The 18,747-nt window shown below is 42.3% G+C and overlaps 1 protein-coding gene across 1 annotated transcript in view; it reads right to left on the reverse strand.

The window, feature by feature from the left end:
* LOC139756525 (protein turtle homolog B-like) overlaps positions 1 to 18,747 on the reverse strand; it is a 207,413-nt gene that overhangs the window by 92,263 nt on the left and 96,403 nt on the right. The window contains exon 6 of the mRNA XM_071676009.1: positions 4,506 to 4,650. Within this exon, the coding sequence (XP_071532110.1) occupies positions 4,506 to 4,650 (145 nt within the window). The remainder of the gene's footprint in view (positions 1 to 4,505; positions 4,651 to 18,747) is intronic.

An 18,747-nucleotide genomic window follows, 5' to 3' on the forward strand; every position in this document is an offset into this window, starting at 1 on the left:
GCACAGGGTAGATGTTTTTAGTAGAACAAGGGTAGATGTTCTTAGTAGAACACAGGGTAGATGTTCGTAATAGAGCACAGGGTAGATGTTCTTAGTAGAACACAGGGTAGATGTTCTTAGTAAAACACAGGGTAGATGTTCTTAGTAAAACACAGGGTAGATGTTCTTAGTAGAACACAGGGTAGATGTTCGTAATAGAGCACAGGGTAGATGTTCTTAGTAGAACACAAGGTAGATGTTCTTAGTAGAACACAGGGTAGATGTTCTTAGTAGAACACAGGGTAGATGTTCTTAGTAGAACACAGGGTAGATGTTCGTAATAGAGCACAGGGTAGATGTTCTTAGTAGAACACAGGGTAGATGTTCTTAGTAGAACACAGGGTAGATGTTCTTAGTAGAACACTGGGTAGATGTTCTTAGTAGAGCACAGGGTAGATGTCCTTCACTATGATCCGAGGATGGACACCTAGAGGAATTCTGCGCCAGAGCCGGTTTGGTTTTCCAGGTGCCAAGATAGATGATGTCCGCTGACGCTGTAGACGAGATCTGTGGTGGCACTAACGATAATACACTTGTTATTTGTACTGACGACCTACTGAAGGAGAGATCACAGGAGCTGTTGCAGACATATCGCCAGTGAGTCTACACGTGCGTTGTGGTCAGACAACGTAGCCCGTGTGGAGCAGACCCATCCCCCTCCGTAAATACCTTTCCAAATAGATCTCAATGTCGTCTACAATTATTGTATGTTAACGCTCGGAGTATACGAAATAAAGTCTCAGGGTTAGTGACAACGTCAGCGTCAGAAGGAACATATGATATGGTTGCCATTTCCCAATCTTGGTTAAATATCAGCAATAGAGATTTCCTCGCTCAATACTCAATTCCAGGGTTCACTCTGTTTGATAGGGATAGGAGAAACAAAGTAGGCCTTGTGTCCTGCTCTTTGTTAAAGCTCATGTAAATCCCGTTGTAAAGATTGTAACCGTTGAGAATGTTGACTTTATTTTTGTAGAAATGAAAGATCAACTACGTAAGAAAATAACAGTAGGACTAGTTTATCGGCCTCCGCACAGACACCCGAGGTAGACGAAACATGTTATGATCAGTGAGCAGCAGAAATTTGTACTGAACAATATTGCATCATAGTAGGAGATTCTGACATACCGGATCTAAATGGGGAGAATTCCTTTCCAGTAGCTCATGGCCTACGTGGACTCTCCTTAAATCAGCTTGATAATGTCCTAAACCAATTAGTTGAGAAACCTACTCGTGACGAAGATATATTAAATTTCGTTTTTATTACAAATGAAGATCTCGTTGTTAATGTTAAGTTGAACTAAAGTCTGACGCAAGTGATCTTTTGAGGTAGCTTTAAACACTGCATGTAGTGTTGATCAAAATGACACGACCGAAAGAATACCCGATTTTTAATGTAGAAATTTTAATGATCTTCGCGTTGCTCTTGACTGACAAACCTGGGATGATATAGTTAATGGAAATGACGAAACGTAGTTTGGAAAAGCTTCAGGAGACCTTCAAGGCAGTGGAGGGAACACACGTATCAATATGTAATCGACGATCTAGTCCTGAAACAAAGCCAAAATGGTGGAACAGTGAAATGAAAAAGCCCCTGTTGTTTAAAGAGCAGCCCATACTCAGAAACCCCAATAACCAACATGAGAGAGCATTGTATGCATATTTACGAAGAGAAAGAGACAAGGCAAACGTCAATATGAAGCGTATATTGTTGAAAACAGCAAAAGAAACAAACCCTAAGGAGGTTTACAGTGACTTTAGAAGCAAGAGAGTCATTACCCAGTCAAAAGGTTCCTTAATTACGGAGAACAGTGACTTGGTTCGAGACAATGAAGCCTTGGCTAAAATATCAAATGAATTTTTTGCATCAGTATTACGATCGAGGCACAACCTAGGCCCCGAAATTAGTTTCAATGGTATGAGAGGGGAACGTTCATCAACAAATTAACATAAACGCTGAAGGCATACTTTCAGAAATAAACGGAATGAAAATGAATAAAACGGCAGAGTCTGATATAACGGCAGAGTCTGATATAACGGCAGAGTCTGATATAACGGCAGAATCTGATATAACGGCAGAATCTGATATAACGGCAGAATCTGATATAACGGCAGAATCTGATATAACGGCAGAATCTGATATAACGGCAGAGTCTGACAAGTTTTATCCTACTAAAATGAAGGCAAAGAATCAGATAGTTAAGCCCTTTAATGACTTTTTCAATAAGTCACTTGCTAAAGGAAATGTTCCAGATGAATGGAAGTTGACCAGTGTAACACCTATTTCAAAAAATGTAATAAGCCACTGCCAGGAAATTGTCGTCCTGTCAGCTTATCGTCTGTAGTTGGAACTCTTATGGAAACCATCATTCGAGTCAGAACTGTGAGCCATTTAGAGGACCACCACTTGATGATCTGCATGGTGTTCAACGATATTGCTCACGTCTGACAAATCTACTTGATCATGGTATAAGCAACATGTTTGACGAAAGTAAAGCACTTGATCTTATTCATCTAGGCTTTCAAAAAGCTTCCGATAAGGTTCAGAGACTTGGAAATTGGTTAAATTGCCATAAACAAAGAGTTGTGAGTAATGGTCACAATAGGAATGCCACAAGGATCAGTCTTGGGATCAATTCTTTTCTTCGTGTATATCAGTGATATTGATAATGGGCTGCATTGCAAGATATCAAAACTCGATGATAATACAAAGCTGGGAAATAAATCTACAACTGGGCTTGACCATTTACAGCTTCAAACTGACAAACAATCTTATGAACTGGACAAATAAATGGCAAATGAATTTCAGTACCGATAAGTGCAAAGGTTTACGTATTGGTGTAAAAATGAAAGGCAAGCTACAGCGTAAAAGCAGATGACCTGTAAAAGGTGAATGAGGAATAAAACTTGAGTGTAGTCATCTCTAGTGACCTAAAACTAAGGAAGCAGTGTACAAAAGCATTGCACAAAAGCAGCGTACAAAAGCAGTGAAAAAAGCCAGCAGAATTCTTGGTTTCATAAGAAGAGCCAATCGAATTTAATTTTAGAGAAATCATCCTTACTCTTTACAGTTCATTGGTTCTTCTCTGTCATGAATGCTGTGTTCATTATGGTTATCCGACCTAAGAATATATATAGACAGAATGGAGAAAGTACAGCGTCGAGCTATCAAAATGATTCCCGGACTGAGAAACAAATCTTACTAGAGAAGATTATGAGACTTGCATCTGTCTGGCTCAGAAAACAGAAGGTTAAGAGTTGATCTAATAGGATTATTCAAAATGATCAAAGGCTTTGATAATCTTAATCTATCAGGTTACCTAAGACTTGATTCGTTTGCCTTTACTAGTCGTAATGGTTACAAACTCGTGGGCAAACGATTTCCTTGAACGAGGCGAAGTACTCTTCCCTCAGCAGCATTGTTTACTAATCGTATGATTTGCCAATTACAGTGCTGGTTGGAAACAATTACAGTACTGGTTGGAAATAATTACAGTACTGGTTGAAAACAATTACAGTACTGGTTGAAAACAATTACAGTACTGGTTGAAAACAATACCATAGATACATCTAAGAATAATTACAGTACTGGTTAGAAACAACTACAGTACTGGTTGGAAACAATACCATAGATACGTCTAAGAATAAACTTGCTAAATACTTCGTTTCAAGTCAACGACTTTCATTATTTGCGCCACCATAGTGAAAATGACAATTTGCAGGGTATTCTCTGTGATTCATCTGCATGCCTTCTAACTTTTATCACACTAACCTGTGAGTTTCTGACCCTCTACATTATTACAAACAGCTTCGAAAAGACCCAGTGGTCTGCTGCTGTTTGAATTCTTTTACATTTCTTTACATAAAATAACGTTATAACATCTATTAGGTCTTCACGCAAAAACTTTTGTAATGACTGATATGTAAGCGGTATTGATCATAGAAAACAAAATCGCCTTCCGCCTGTTATAAACATACCACCCACTCATGTGGAGACTATACAAATGTTTCCTTTGTGGAAACTAAGTGTGGAGATTTCATGTACATGTCTGCTTTTACTTGAATCATACTGGTGCCATGGTCTTTCTCTTGCTCTGCCCATTTTTTTCCTCTCTCTCTGTGTTTAAATTGGTCTTGACGATTTTCTACTTTTGTTTGCGAAAACTGTAAATATAGATATACGTTATATGAATCTAAAATGATGGAAGTCGACAACCATCTAAAAAGACACGTTTATCTCAAAGGTAAACAAAAGGGCTCTAGCAAGCAGCGAGGTCAGCTTCTCTTCAACATATAATTAATCGTAAAGGTTGTCTAGACCAAACGACAGAATCTGCAAAAAATATTTTGAACAAACGAGATGATACGGCGGTTAGTTCTAAATAGTCAGGTACCTTGAAATCTGAAATATGTATGACAAGGCACACTTGTTGAATATTTAGTGAGGCTTAAATGTGGCTACTTACAGTATACTGTAAGATTCCAGATGTCCTCCATGGATGATGTAGGGACTGCCTGAGTCTCAGCGATGCACCGGAGGAAGGAGCCGTTGTCCTGTGGCTGGGGTGTGAACACAAGACTGCTGGTGGTAACGTTGCCATCAGCTGACGTCTGGAAAAAGTAACAGTGGTGGAGCCGTTATAACTATAAGGAACAAGACTATATTATAGTATGACGTATGAGGCCAACCATGATTCTCCAAGTAAAGACTTGATCTAAGTTTTCACTGTAGCAAAACAATTTCTTTCACTTCGTTTGTGAACGTCATCGGCAGATCAGGTCATGCTATTTCTCTATCACTGTCTTCCTCTCACCGAAGGTCAGACCTTACCACAAGAGTGTATAGCTTGTCCCTTAATGAAGGTTGATCCGTACTGTATTTACATCCAATGGTTTAATTCTTGATAGAGTTACTGTTACTCTTGTCATAAACACATATCTTCGATATACAAAAGAATTATCATAGCAATTTTGGTACAAGTTAATCCCAACCAAACGACATTATCCTTCACTTTTTGTGTGCTGGTAAGCTATGTTTCCTTCCTAATTCATGACAGACTTTCCCCTCCATCCCTTGAAGGTAAGAACATAAGAAGATAAGAAGTGAGGACGCTGCTTGAGGCCTATTGGCCCATGCTAGGCAGGTCCGGAGTATGTCCACCCTACAACCAACCACCTGAACCCATAAACACGTCACCCAACCTTCGTTTAAACCTACCTGAAGACCCACGTAGCTTCCACTACTGTACTTGGCAACTTGCGCCATAAATCTGCTACCTTATTCCCGAACCAATATTTACCCACATCCGAACTGAATCTACTTTTTTCCTGTCTTAAATCCATTATTTTTAGTCCTATCCAGTGTCGCCATTCTAAGAACTTTATTCATGCTACCATTATGAATGCCTTTCACCTATTTAAAGACTTCAGTCATATCCTCTCTAGCCCTTCTCTTAAGTGAGTGTAAAGTCAGTCATTTTAACCTTTCTTCATTAGTGAGGTTTCTAATTCCAAGGGTCATTTTGTCATTCGTCTTTGTACTCTCTCTAAACAATCTATATCAACTGCATAGTATGGAGCCCAAAATAGTACCGCATAATCCAAATGTGGTCTCACCAACACAAGATAAAGTTGCAATAATACCAAGCATTTCATAGCTAACAACCCTATTGATGATACTTAACATCCTATTAGCCTTAATAGATTGTTGCCTCGTCTTAAAATCCTTGCTCACCATTATCCCTAAATCTCTTCCGCATTCTGTTTTACCAGTATCAATACTGTCCGATGTGTAATCACTGTTCCTGTCTTTACCCACACTAAGTGTTCTGCATTTATCTAACTTGAAATCCATTTTCCATGTACTCGCCCATTCTGATAATCTATTTAAGTTCCTCTGCAAATTCACTGAGTTCTCACCTGAGTCAATTACGGCCCCTATTTTTGTATCATCGGCAAACTAACTTAAATCGCTGGTTATTCCTATATCCAAATCGTTAATATATGTAATGAACAAGAGCGGTCCCAAGACTGACCCCCGAGGAACACCACTGGCTACATTGCCCCAGTCCGATGTAACTCAGTTATGAATATGAACACCCTCTTCTGCTCTCTCAACCACGCTCTTTTTATTTCCACACATCTCTCTTACCCTTACGTTACTCACTCAGTTATGAATATGAACACACTCTTCTGCTCTCTCAACCACGCTCTTTTTATTTCCACACATCTCTCTTACCCTTACGTTACTCACTCGATCAAACCACCTCACACCACACATTGTCCTCAAACATCTCATTTCCAGCACATCCATCCTCCTGCGCACAACTCTATCCATAGCCCACGCCTCGCAACCATACAACATTGTTGGAACCACTATTCCTTCAAACATACCCATTTTTGCTTTCCGAGATAATGTTCTCGACTTCCACACATTCTTCAAGGCCCCCAGAATTTTCGCCCCCTCCCCCACCCTATGATCCACTTCCGCTTCCATGGTTCCATCCGCTGCCAGATCCACTCCCAGATATCTAAAACACTTCACTTCCTCCAGTTTTTCTCCATTCAAACTAACCTCCCAATTGACTTGACCCTCAACCCTACTGTACCTAATAACCTTGCTCTTATTCACATTTACTCTTAACTTTCTTCTTCCACACACTTTACCAAACTCAGTCACCAGCTTCTGCAGTTTCTCACATGAATCAGCCACCAGCGCTGTATCATCAGCGAACAACAACTGACTCACTTCCCAAGCTCTCTCATCCCCAACAGACTTCATACTTGCTCCTCTTTCCAAAACTCTTGCATTTACCTCCCTAACAACCCCATCCATAAACAAATTAAACAACCATGGAGACATCACACACCCCTGCCGCAAACCTACATTCACTGAGAACCAATCACTTTCCTCTCTTCCTACACGTACACATGCCTTACATCCTCGATAAAAACTTTTTACTGCTTCTAACAACTTTCCTCCCACACCATATATTCTTAATACCTTCCACAGAGCATCTCTATCAACTCTATCATATGCCTTCTCCAGATCCATAAATGCTACATACGAATCCATTTGCTTTTCTAAGTATTTCTCACATACATTCTTCAAAGCAAACACCTGATCCACACATCCTCTACCACTTCTGAAACCACACTGCTCTTCCCCAATCTGATGCTCTGTACATGCCTTCACCCTCTCAATCAATACCCTCCCATATAATTTACCAGGAATACTCAACAAACTTATACCTCTGTAATTTGAGCACTCACTCTTATCCCCTTTGCCTTTGTACAATGGCACTATGCACGCATTCCGCCAATCCTCAGGCACCTCACCATGAGTCATACATACATTAAATAACCTTACCAACCAGTCAACAATACAGTCACCCCCTTTTTTAATAAATTCCACTGCAATACCATCCAAACCTGCTGCCTTGCCGGCTTTCATCTTCCGCAAAGCTTTCACTACCTCTTCTCTGTTTACCAAATCATTTTCCCTAACCCTCTCACTTTGCACACCTCCTCGACCAAAACACCCTATATCTGCCACTCTATCATCAAACACATTCAACAGACCTTCAAAATACTCACTCCATCTCCTTCTCACATCACCACTACTTGTTATCACCTCCCCATTTGCGCCCTTCACTGAAGTTCCCATTTGCTCCCTTGTCTTACGCACTTTATTTACCTCCTTCCAGAACATCTTTTTATTCTCCCTAAAATTTAATGATACTCTCTCACCCCAACTCTCATTTGCCCTTTTTTTCACCTCTTGCACCTTTCTCTTGACCTCCTGTCTCTTTCTTTTATACATCTCCCACTCAATTGCATTTTTTCCCTGCAAAAATCGTCCAAATGCCTCTCTCTTCTCTTTCACTAATACTCTTACTTCTTCATCCCACCACTCACTACCCTTTCTAATCAACCCAACTCCCACTCTTCTCATACCACAAGCATCTTTTGCGCAATCCATCACTGATTCCCTAAATACATCCCATTCCTCCCCCACTCCCCTTACTTCCATTGTTCTCACCTTTTTCCATTCTGTACTCAGGCTCTCCTGGTACTTCCTCACACAGGTCTCCTTCCCAAGCTCACTTACTCTCACCACCCTCTTCACCCCAACATTCACTCTTCTTTTCTGAAAACCCATACAAATCTTCACCTTAGCCTCCACAAGAGGCTTTGTCGCTGTCTCCTGCGTTTGCGAGGTAGCGCAAGGAAATAGACGAAAGAAATGGCCCAACCCACCCCCATACACATGTATATACATACGTCCACACACGCAAATATACATACCTACACAGCTTTCCATGGTTTACCCCAGACGCTTCACATGCCTTGATTCAATCCACTGACAGCACTTCAACCCCGGTATACCACATCGCTCCAATTCACTCTATTCCTTGCCCTCCTTTTACCCTCCTGCATGTTCAGGCCCCCTATCACACAAAATCTTTTTCACTCCATCTTTCCACCTCCAATTTGGTCTCCCTCTTCTCCTCGTTCCCTCCACCTCCGACACATATATCCTCTTGGTCAATCTTTCCTCACTCATTCTCTCCATGTGACCAAACCATTTCAAAACACCCTCTTCTGCTCTCTCAACCACGCTCTTTTTATTTCCACACATCTCTCTTACCCTTACGTTACTTACTCGGTCAAACCACCTCACACCACACATTGTCCTCAAACATCTCATTTCCAGCACATCCATCCTCCTGCGCACAACTCTATCGATTACCCACGCCTCGCAACCATACAACATTGTTGGAACCACTATTCCTTCAAACATACCCATTTTTGCTTTCCGAGATAATGTTCTCGACTTCCACACATTCTTCAAGGCTCCCAGAATATATATATATACATATATATATATATATATATATATATATATATATATATATATATATATATATATATATATATATTATCCCTGGGGATAGGGGAGAAAGAATACTTCCCACGTATTCCCTGCGTGTCGTAGAAGGCGACTAAAAGGGAAGGGAGCGGGGGGCTGGAAATCCTCCCCTCTCGTGTTTTTTTTTTTTTTTTCCAAAAGAAGGAACAGAGAAGGGGGCCAGGTGAGGATATTCCCTCAAAGGCCCAGTCCTCTGTTCTTAACGCTACCTCGCTATCGCGGGAAATGGCGAATAGTATGAAAAAAAAAAAAAAAAATATATATATATATATATATATACATATATATATATATATATATATATATACCTTGAGATGTATATGTATGCATATTTTACATACTGACTAAGTTAGCCCTACATGCATGATGGCGTTGGGTTTTGTTGGTCGTCTGTCGACCAGCAATGAATGCGGGGCCTGACCAACTCTGCAATTTCCTCATTATTGCAGGTTCCTGAACCGCTGCCTTAATCACAGGGTCAGACAAGGTAAGCAACTTTTCGAGCTTGGCTTGTTTATTTTGCCGGACGGTCGAAACAAAATCAGGAATCCCAAACCCATTATCCCCTGCCGCTGAGTGGAAGTATGCGCAGGGCGCGTCATGTGGCAAGCGGAGCGAACGGCGAACAGCCACTCTCACCTGCCCGTCCATACGCGATAACTGCGTCTTATATACTTCCCCTAGCACCAGGCGATGCCTTAGCTTAGGTACGAGGTGGTCCACGAGGGTCGTAACTATTTTCTGAGGTTTCAGAGGGGCTCTGGTGATGTTGGATAGTCCCTCCTTCAGCAGAGCACCGTATGAGTTTTGCCTGCCTCCTACCACAACGAGAACACCAAGGTACTTATAATCGTCCTCAGTGTCCATGGAGCCGATAACTCTGCCCAAGACTTGGAACATCCTATTTCTAATTGACGTACCGTCTTGTGCTTACCATCGATTACCATGCTGAGGGACCGACACTTTCCCAGGTTCACCTAAAGGCCACCTCCCCCTCCTTCCCTTCCTCCCTGCGAGAGTCTCTAGCATGATGATTATTGTTTTCTGAAGATCGTCCACCGTCTGCGACGCCAGAACCAGGTCATCGGTGAACGCAAGCATTGATACCTTATGGTCGCCAAATCTAATCTCACACCTGATTCCTTAACCCTTGCGATCCCTTCATCGATCACAAGGTTAAAAGAATGGGTGACAGGGAGTCTCTCTGTTTGACCTCATAAGTCATTTCAATCTTATCCGACATTTCGCCGCTGCCTTGAATATGGGTGAAGGGTCGGTCGTATGTCGACATTATATATATATATATATATATATGAGTGTGTTAGTGGTTTTGATGCACGAGACCGGGTTATAGTGATGGGTGATTTGAATGCAAAGGTGAGTAATGTGGCAGTTGAGGGAATAATTGGTATACATGGGGTGTTCAGTGTTGTAAATGGAAATGGTGAAGAGCTTGTAGATTTATGTGCTGAAAAAGGACTGATGATTGGGAATACCTAGTTTAAAAAGCGAGATATACATAAGTATACTTATGTAAGTAGGAGAGATGGCCAGAGAGCGTTATTGGATTACGTGTTAATTGACAGGCGTGCGAAAGAGAGACTTTTGGATGTTAATATGCTGAGAGGTGCAACTGGAGGGATGTCTGACCATTATCTTGTGGAGGCTAAGGTGAAGATTTGTATGGGTTTTCAGAAAAGAAGAGTGAATGTTGGGGTGAAGAGGGTGGTGAGAGTAAGTGAGCTTGAGAAGGAGACCTGTGTGAGGAAGTACCAGGAGAGACTGAGTACAGAATGGAAAAAGGTGAGAACAATGGAAGCAAGGGGAGTGGGGGAGGAATGGAATGTATTTAGGGAATCAGTGATGGATTGCGCAAAAGATGCTTGTGGCATGAGAAGAATGGGAGGTGGGTTGATTAGAAAGGGTAGTGAGTGGTGGGATGAAGAAGTAAGAGTATTAGTGAAAGAGAAGAGAGAGGCATTTGGACGATTTTTGCAGGGAAAAAATGCAATTGAGTGGGAGATGTATAAAAGAAAGAGACAGGAGGGCAAGAGAAAGGTGCAAGAGGTGAAAAAAAGGGCAAATGAGAGATGGGGTGAGAGAGTATCATTAAATTTTAGGGAGAATAAAAAGATGTTCTGGAAGGAGGTAAATAAAGTGCGTAAGACAAGGGAGCAAATGGGAACTTCAGTGAAGGGCGCAAATGGGGAGGTGATAACAAGTAGTGGTGATGTGAGAAGGAGATGGAGTGAGTATTTTGAAGGTTTGTTGAATGTGTTTGATGATAGAGTGGCAGATATAGGGTGTTTTGGTCGAGGTGGTGTGCAAAGTGAGAGGGTTAGGGAAAATGATTTGGTAAACAGAGAAGAGGTAGTGAAAGCTTTGCGGAAGATGAAAGCCGGCAAGGCAGCAGGTTTGGATGGTATTGCAGTGGAATTTATTAAAAAAGGGGGTGACTGTATTGTTGACTGGTTGGTAAGGTTATTTAATGTATGTATGAATCATGGTGAGGTGCCTGAGGATTGGCGGAATGCGTGCATAGTGCCATTGTACAAAGGCAAAGGGGATAAGAGTGAGTGCTCAATTTACAGAGGTATAAGTTTGTTGAGTATTCCTGGTAAATTATATGGGAGGGTATTGATTGAGAGGGTGAAGGCATGTACAGTGCATCAGATTGAGGAAGAGCAGTGTGGTTTCAGAAGTGGTAGAGGATGTGTGGATCAGGTGTTTGCTTTGAAGAATGTATGTGAGAAATACTTAGAAAAGCAAATGGATTTGTATGTAGCATTTATGGATCTGGAGAAGGCATATGATAGAGTTGATAGAGATGCTCAGTGGAAGGTATTAAGAATATATGGTGTGGGAGGAAAGTTGTTAGAAGCAGTGAAAAGTTTTTATCGAGGATGTAAGGCATGTGTACGTGTAGGAAGAGAGGAAAGTGATTGGTTCTCAGTGAATGTAGGTTTGCGGCAGGGGTGTGTGATGTCTCCATGGTTGTTTAATTTGTTTATGGATGGGGTTGTTAGGGAGGTAAATGCAAGAGTTTTGGAAAGAGGGGCAAGTATGAAGTCTATTGGGGATGAGAGAGCTTGGGAAGTGAGTCAGTTGTTGTTCGCCGATGATACAGCGCTGGTGGCTGATTCATGTGAGAAACTGCAGAAGCTGGTGACTGAGTTTGGTAAAGTGTGTGGAAGAAGAAAGTTAAGAGTAAATGTGAATAAGAGCAAGGTTATTAGGTACAGTAGGGTTGAGGGTCAAGTCAATTGGGAGGTGAGTTTGAATGGAGAAAAACTGGAGGAAGTGAAGTGTTTTAGATATCTGGGAGTGGATCTGGCAGCGGATGGAACCATGGAAGCGGAAGTGGATCATAGGGTGGGGGAGGGGGCGAAAATTCTGGGGGCCTTGAAGAATGTGTGGAAGTCGAGAACATTATCTCGGAAAGCAAAAATGGGTATGTTTGAAGGAATAGTGGTTCCAACAATGTTGTATGGTTGCGAGGCGTGGGCTATAGATAGAGTTGTGCGCAGGAGGATGGATGTGCTGGAAATGAGATGTTTGAGGACAATGTGTGGTGTGAGGTGGTTTGATCGAGTAAGTAACGTAAGGGTAAGAGAGATGTGTGGAAATAAAAAGAGCGTGGTTGAGAGAGCAGAAGAGGGTGTTTTGAAGTGGTTTGGGCACATGGAGAGGATGAGTGAGGAAAGATTGACCAAGAGGATATATGTGTCGGAGGTAGAGGGAGCAAGGAGAAGAGGGAGACCAAATTGGAGGTGGAAAGATGGAGTGAAAAAGATTTTGTGTGATCGGGGCCTGAACATGCAGGAGGGTGAAAGGAGGGCAAGGAATAGAGTAAATTGGAGCGATGTGGTATACCGGGGTTGACGTGCTGTCAGTGGATTGAATCAAGGCATGTGAAGCGTCTGGGGTAAACCATGGAAAGCTGTGTAGGTATGTATATTTGCGTGTGTGGACGTATGTATATACATGTGTATGGGGGGGTGTTGGGCCATTTCTTTCGTCTGTTTCCTTGCGCTACCTCGCAAACGCCGGAGACAGCGACAAAGTAAAAAAAAAAAAAAAGAAAAAAAAAATATATATATATATATATATATATATATATATATATATATATATATATATATATATATATATATATATATATATATATATATATATATATATATATATATATATATATATATATATATGCGCACTTTCATAGAACAACCAAACCTCCAACAGCCAGGATCGAGCGGGAGCGCTACCGCTAGGTTATGATGGCTATCTGCTACCTGCTGGCTGTGTGAGCATGATGGGAAATGACTGGTATAGACCACGTTGCTTACCAACGTGAGACGAAAGGTATTCGAGTATGAGAGTTGGGGTGAGAGAGTATCATTAAATTTTAGGGCGAATAAAAAGATGTTCCGGAAGGAGGTAAATAAAGTGCGTAAGACAAGGGAGCAAATGGGAACTTCAGTGAAGGGCGCAAATGGGGAGGTGATAACAAGTAGTGGTGATGTGAGAAGGAGATGGAGTGAGTATTTTGAAGGTTTGTTGAATGTGTTTGTTTATAGAGTGGCAGATATAGGGTGTTTTGGTCGAGGTGGTGTGCAAAGTGAGAGGGTTAGGGAAAATGATTTGGTAAATAGAGAAGAGGTAGTAAAAGCTTTGCGGAAGATGAAAGCCGGCAAGGCAGAAGGTTTGGATGGTATTGCAGTGGAATTTATTAAAAAAGGGGGTGACTGTATTGTTGACTGGTTGGTAAGGTTATTTATTGTACGTGACTCATGGTGAGGTGCCTGAGGATTGGTGGAATGCGTGCATAGTACCTTTGTACAAAGGCAAAGGGGATAAGAGTGAGTGCTCAAATTACAGAGGTATAAGTTTGTTGAGTATTCCTGGTAAATTATATGGGAGGGTATTGATTGAGAGGGTGAAGGTATGTACAGAGCATCAGATTGGGGAAGAGCAGTGTGGTTTCAGAAGTGGTAGAGGATGTGTGGATCAGGTGTTTGCTTTGAAGAATATATGGGAGAAATGCTTAGAAAAGCAAATGGATTTGTATGTAGCATTTATGGATCTGGAGAAGGCATATGATAGAGTTGATAGAGATGCTCTGTGGAAGGTATTAAGAATATATGGTGTGGGAGGCAAGTTGTTAGAAGCAGTGAAAAGTTTTTATCGAGGATGTAAGGCATGTGTACGTGTAGGAAGAGAGGAAAGTGATTGGTTTTCAGTGAATGTAGGTTTGCGGCAGGGGTGTGTGATGTCTCCATGGTTGTTTAATTTGTTTATGGATGGGCTTGTTAGGGAGGTTAATGCAAGAGTTTTGGAAAGAGGGGCAAGTATGAAGTCTGTTGTGGATGAGAGAGCTTGGAAAGTGAGTCAGTTGTTGTTCGCTGATGATACAGCGCTGGTTCCTGATTCATGTGAGAAACTGCAGAAGCTGGTGACTGAGTTTGGTAAAGTGTGTGAAAGAAGAAAGTTAAGATTAAATGTGAATAAGAGCAAGGTTATTAGGTACAGTAGGGTTGAGGGTCAAGTCAATTGGGAGGTAAGTTTGAATGGAGAAAAACTGGAGGAAGTAAAGTGTTTTAGATATCTGGGAGTGGATCTGGCAGCGGATGGAACCATGGAAGCGGAAGTGGATCATAGGGTGGGGGAGGGGGCGAAAATTCTGGGGGCCTTGAAGAATGTGTGGAAGTCGAGAACATTATCTCGGAAAGCAAAAATGGGTATGTTTGAAGGAATAGTGGTTCCAACAATGTTGTATGGTTGCGAGGCGTGGGCTATGGATAGAGTTGTGCGCAGGAGGATGGATGTGCTGGAAATGAGATGTTTGAGGACAATGTGTGGTGTGAGGTGGTTTGATCGAGTAAGTAACGTAAGGGTAAGAGAGATGTGTGGAAATAAAAAGAGCGTGGTTGAGAGAGCAGAAGAGGGTGTTTTGAAGTGGTTTGGGCACATGGAGAGGATGAGTGAGGAAAGATTGACCAAGAGGATATATGTGTCGGAGGTGGAGGGAGCAAGGAGAAGAGGGAGACCAAATTGGAGGTGGAAAGATGGAGTGAAAAAGATTTTGTGTGATCGGGGCCTGAACATGCAGGAGGGTGAAAGGAGGGCAAGGAATAGAGTAAATTGGAGCGATGTGGTATACCGGGGTTGACGTGCTGTCAGTGGATTGAATCAAGGCATGTGAAGCGTCTGGGGTAAACCATGGAAAGCTGTGTAGGTATGTATATTTGCGTGTGTGGACGTATGTATATACATGTGTATGGGGGGGTGTTGGGCCATTTCTTTCGTCTGTTTCCTTGCGCTACCTCGCAAACGCCGGAGACAGCGACAAAGTAAAAAAAAAAAAAGAAAAAAAAATATATGTATATATATATATATATATATATATATATATATATATATATATATATATATATATATATATATATATATATATATATATATATATATGCGCACTTTCATAGAACACACAAACCTCCAACAGCCAGGATCGAACCCGGGACCAATGTGCAACAGGCGGGAGCGCTACCGCTAGGTTATGATGGCTATCTGCTACCTGCTGGCTGTGTGAGCATGATGGGAAATGACTGGTATAGACCACGTTGCTTACCAACGTGAGACGAAAGGTATTCGAGTATGAGAGTTGGGGTGAGAGAGTATCATTAAATTTTAGGGCGAATAAAAAGATGTTCTGGAAGGAGGTAAATAAAGTGCGTAAGACAAGGGAGCAAATGGGAACTTCAGTGAAGGGCGCAAATGGGGAGGTGATAACAAGTAGTGGTGATGTGAGAAGGAGATGGAGTGAGTATTTCGAAGGTTTGTTGAATGTGTTTGTTTATAGAGTGGCAGATATAGAGTGTTTTGGTCGAGGTGGTGTGCAAAGTGAGAGGGTTAGGGAAAATGATTTGGTAAATAGAGAAGAGGTAGTAAAAGCTTTGCGGAAGATGAAAGCCGGCAAGGCAGAAGGTTTGGATGGTATTGCAGTGGAATTTATTAAAAAAGGGGGTGACTGTATTGTTGACTGGTTGGTAAGGTTATTTATTGTACGTGACTCATGGTGAGGTGCCTGAGGATTGGTGGAATGCGTGCATAGTACCTTTGTACAAAGGCAAAGGGGATAAGAGTGAGTGCTCAAATTACAGAGGTATAAGTTTGTTGAGTATTCCTGGTAAATTATATGGGAGGGTATTGATTGAGAGGGTGAAGGTATGTACAGAGCATCAGATTGGGGAAGAGCAGTGTGGTTTCAGAAGTGGTAGAGGATGTGTGGATCAGGTGTTTGCTTTGAAGAATATAAAAAGAAGGTTTGGATGGTATTGCAGTGGAATTTATTAAAAAAGGGGGTGACTGTATTGTTGACTGGTTGGTAAGGTTATTTATTGTACGTGACTCATGGTGAGGTGCCTGAGGATTGGTGGAATGCGTGCATAGTACCTTTGTACAAAGGCAAAGGGGATAAGAGTGAGTGCTCAAATTACAGAGGTATAAGTTTGTTGAGTATTCCTGGTAAATTATATGGGAGGGTATTGATTGAGAGGGTGAAGGTATGTACAGAGCATCAGATTGGGGAAGAGCAGTGTGGTTTCAGAAGTGGTAGAGGATGTGTGGATCAGGTGTTTGCTTTGAAGAATATATGGGAGAAATACTTAGAAAAGCAAATGGATTTGTATGTAGCATTTATGGATCTGGAGAAGGCATATGATAGAGTTGATAGAGATGCTCTGTGGAAGGTATTAAGAATATATGGTGTGGGAGGCAAGTTGTTAGAAGCAGTGAAAAGTTTTTATCGAGGATGTAAGGCATGTGTACGTGTAGGAAGAGAGGAAAGTGATTGGTTTTCAGTGAATGTAGGTTTGCGGCAGGGGTGTGTGATGTCTCCATGGTTGTTTAATTTGTTTATGGATGGGCTTGTTAGGGAGGTTAATGCAAGAGTTTTGGAAAGAGGGGCAAGTATGAAGTCTGTTGTGGATGAGAGAGCTTGGAAAGTGAGTCAGTTGTTGTTCGCTGATGATACAGCGCTGGTTCCTGATTCATGTGAGAAACTGCAGAAGCTGGTGACTGAGTTTGGTAAAGTGTGTGAAAGAAGAAAGTTAAGAGTAAATGTGAATAAGAGCAAGGTTATTAGGTACAGTAAGGTTGAGGGTCAAGTCAATTGGGAGGTAAGTTTGAATGGAGAAAAACTGGAGGAAGTAAAGTGTTTTAGATATCTGGGAGTGGATCTGGCAGCGGATGGAACCATGGAAGCGGAAGTGAATCATAGGGTGGGGGAGGGGGCCAAAATCCTGGGAGCCTTGAAGAATGTGTGGAAGTCGAGAACATTATCTCGAAAAGCAAAAATGGGTATGTTTGAAGGAATAGTGGTTCCAACAATGTTGTATGGTTGCGAGGCGTGGGCTATGGATAGAGTTGTGCGCAGGAGGGTGGATGTGCTGGAAATGAGATGTTTGAGGACAATGTATGGTGTGAGGTGGTTTGATCGAGTAAGTAATGTAAGGGTAAGAGAGATGTGTGGAAATAAAAAGAGCGTTTTTGAGAGAGCAGAAGAGGGTGTTTTGAAATGGTTTGGGCACGTGGAGAGAATGAGTGAGGAAAGATTGAACCAAGAGGATATATGTGTTGGAGGTGGAGGGAACGAGGAGAAGTGGGAAACCAAATTAGAGGTGGAAAGATGGAGTGAAAAAGATTTTGTGTGATCGGGGCCTGAACATGCAGGAGGGTGAAAGGCGGGCAAGGAGTAGAGTGAATTGGATCGATGTGGTATACCGGGGTTGACGTGCTGTCAGTGGATTGAATCAGGACATGTGAAGCGTCTGGGGTAAACCATGGAAAGTTGTGTGGGGCCTGGATGTGGAAAGGGAGCTGTGGTTTCGGGCATTATTGCGTGACAACTGGAGACTGAGTGTGAACGAATGGGGCCTTTGTTGTCTTTTCCTGGTGCTACCTCGCACACATGATTGGGAGGGGGATGGTATTCCATGTATGGCGAGGTGGCGATGGGAATGAATAAAGGCAGACAGTGTGAATTGTGTGCATGGGTATATATGTATGTGTCTGTGTGTGTATATATTTGTGTACATTGAGATGTATAGGTATGTATATTTGCGTGTGTGGGCGTGTGTGTGTGTGTACATTGTGTATGGGGGTGGGCTTGGCACCCCAGAAGTTCCTCAGGGCGTACGGGATTTAATCGGAAAAGACATCGTGCACGTAACATCAGCCACATTGAACTGGCGAAGAGCATGTTGTCAAGAGAGTGCAAGTGCTTTCAGGGTGTTAGGACTTTCATAGCGGGACCTTGAGGTGTGCTTTGTGATAGCCCTAACCTGGACTCATTCCCCTTACAGGATGTGGTCCAAGAGGACAGGTTGAAATAGGTTACCTGCCTGTAACATCTGGAGTCGGCTCTCGGGCTGGCTTGGGTAGGTCACCCTTGTACGCTCGTGAGAGATGGCATCTGGTCGTCTCTTCAAAGCTTTGATGGCAGGTACCAGTTCCTGATGGCGATTTGGCGTGGCGGGGGAGTAGGCGCCTTGGCAGGGTATGCCTGCTACTCCTGTCCGTTAGGCCGCACTGGATGGTGTGCAGTGCTTAGGGGTGGACTGCTAGAGTGTCCTAGCTGGGTAAAGTAAGATACCCGACCACTTTTCTTCACTGCCCATGTCTCCTCTCACTTCTGCCTTTGCTCTTTGCAGTCTGACGTATTGCCTTCCTCTTGCTGACCGACACACCTCTGACTGACAACCTGTTTTCACTATCTA

This window comes from Panulirus ornatus, chromosome 22, assembly GCF_036320965.1.
Source record: "Panulirus ornatus isolate Po-2019 chromosome 22, ASM3632096v1, whole genome shotgun sequence".
NCBI lineage: Eukaryota > Metazoa > Arthropoda > Malacostraca > Decapoda > Palinuridae > Panulirus > Panulirus ornatus.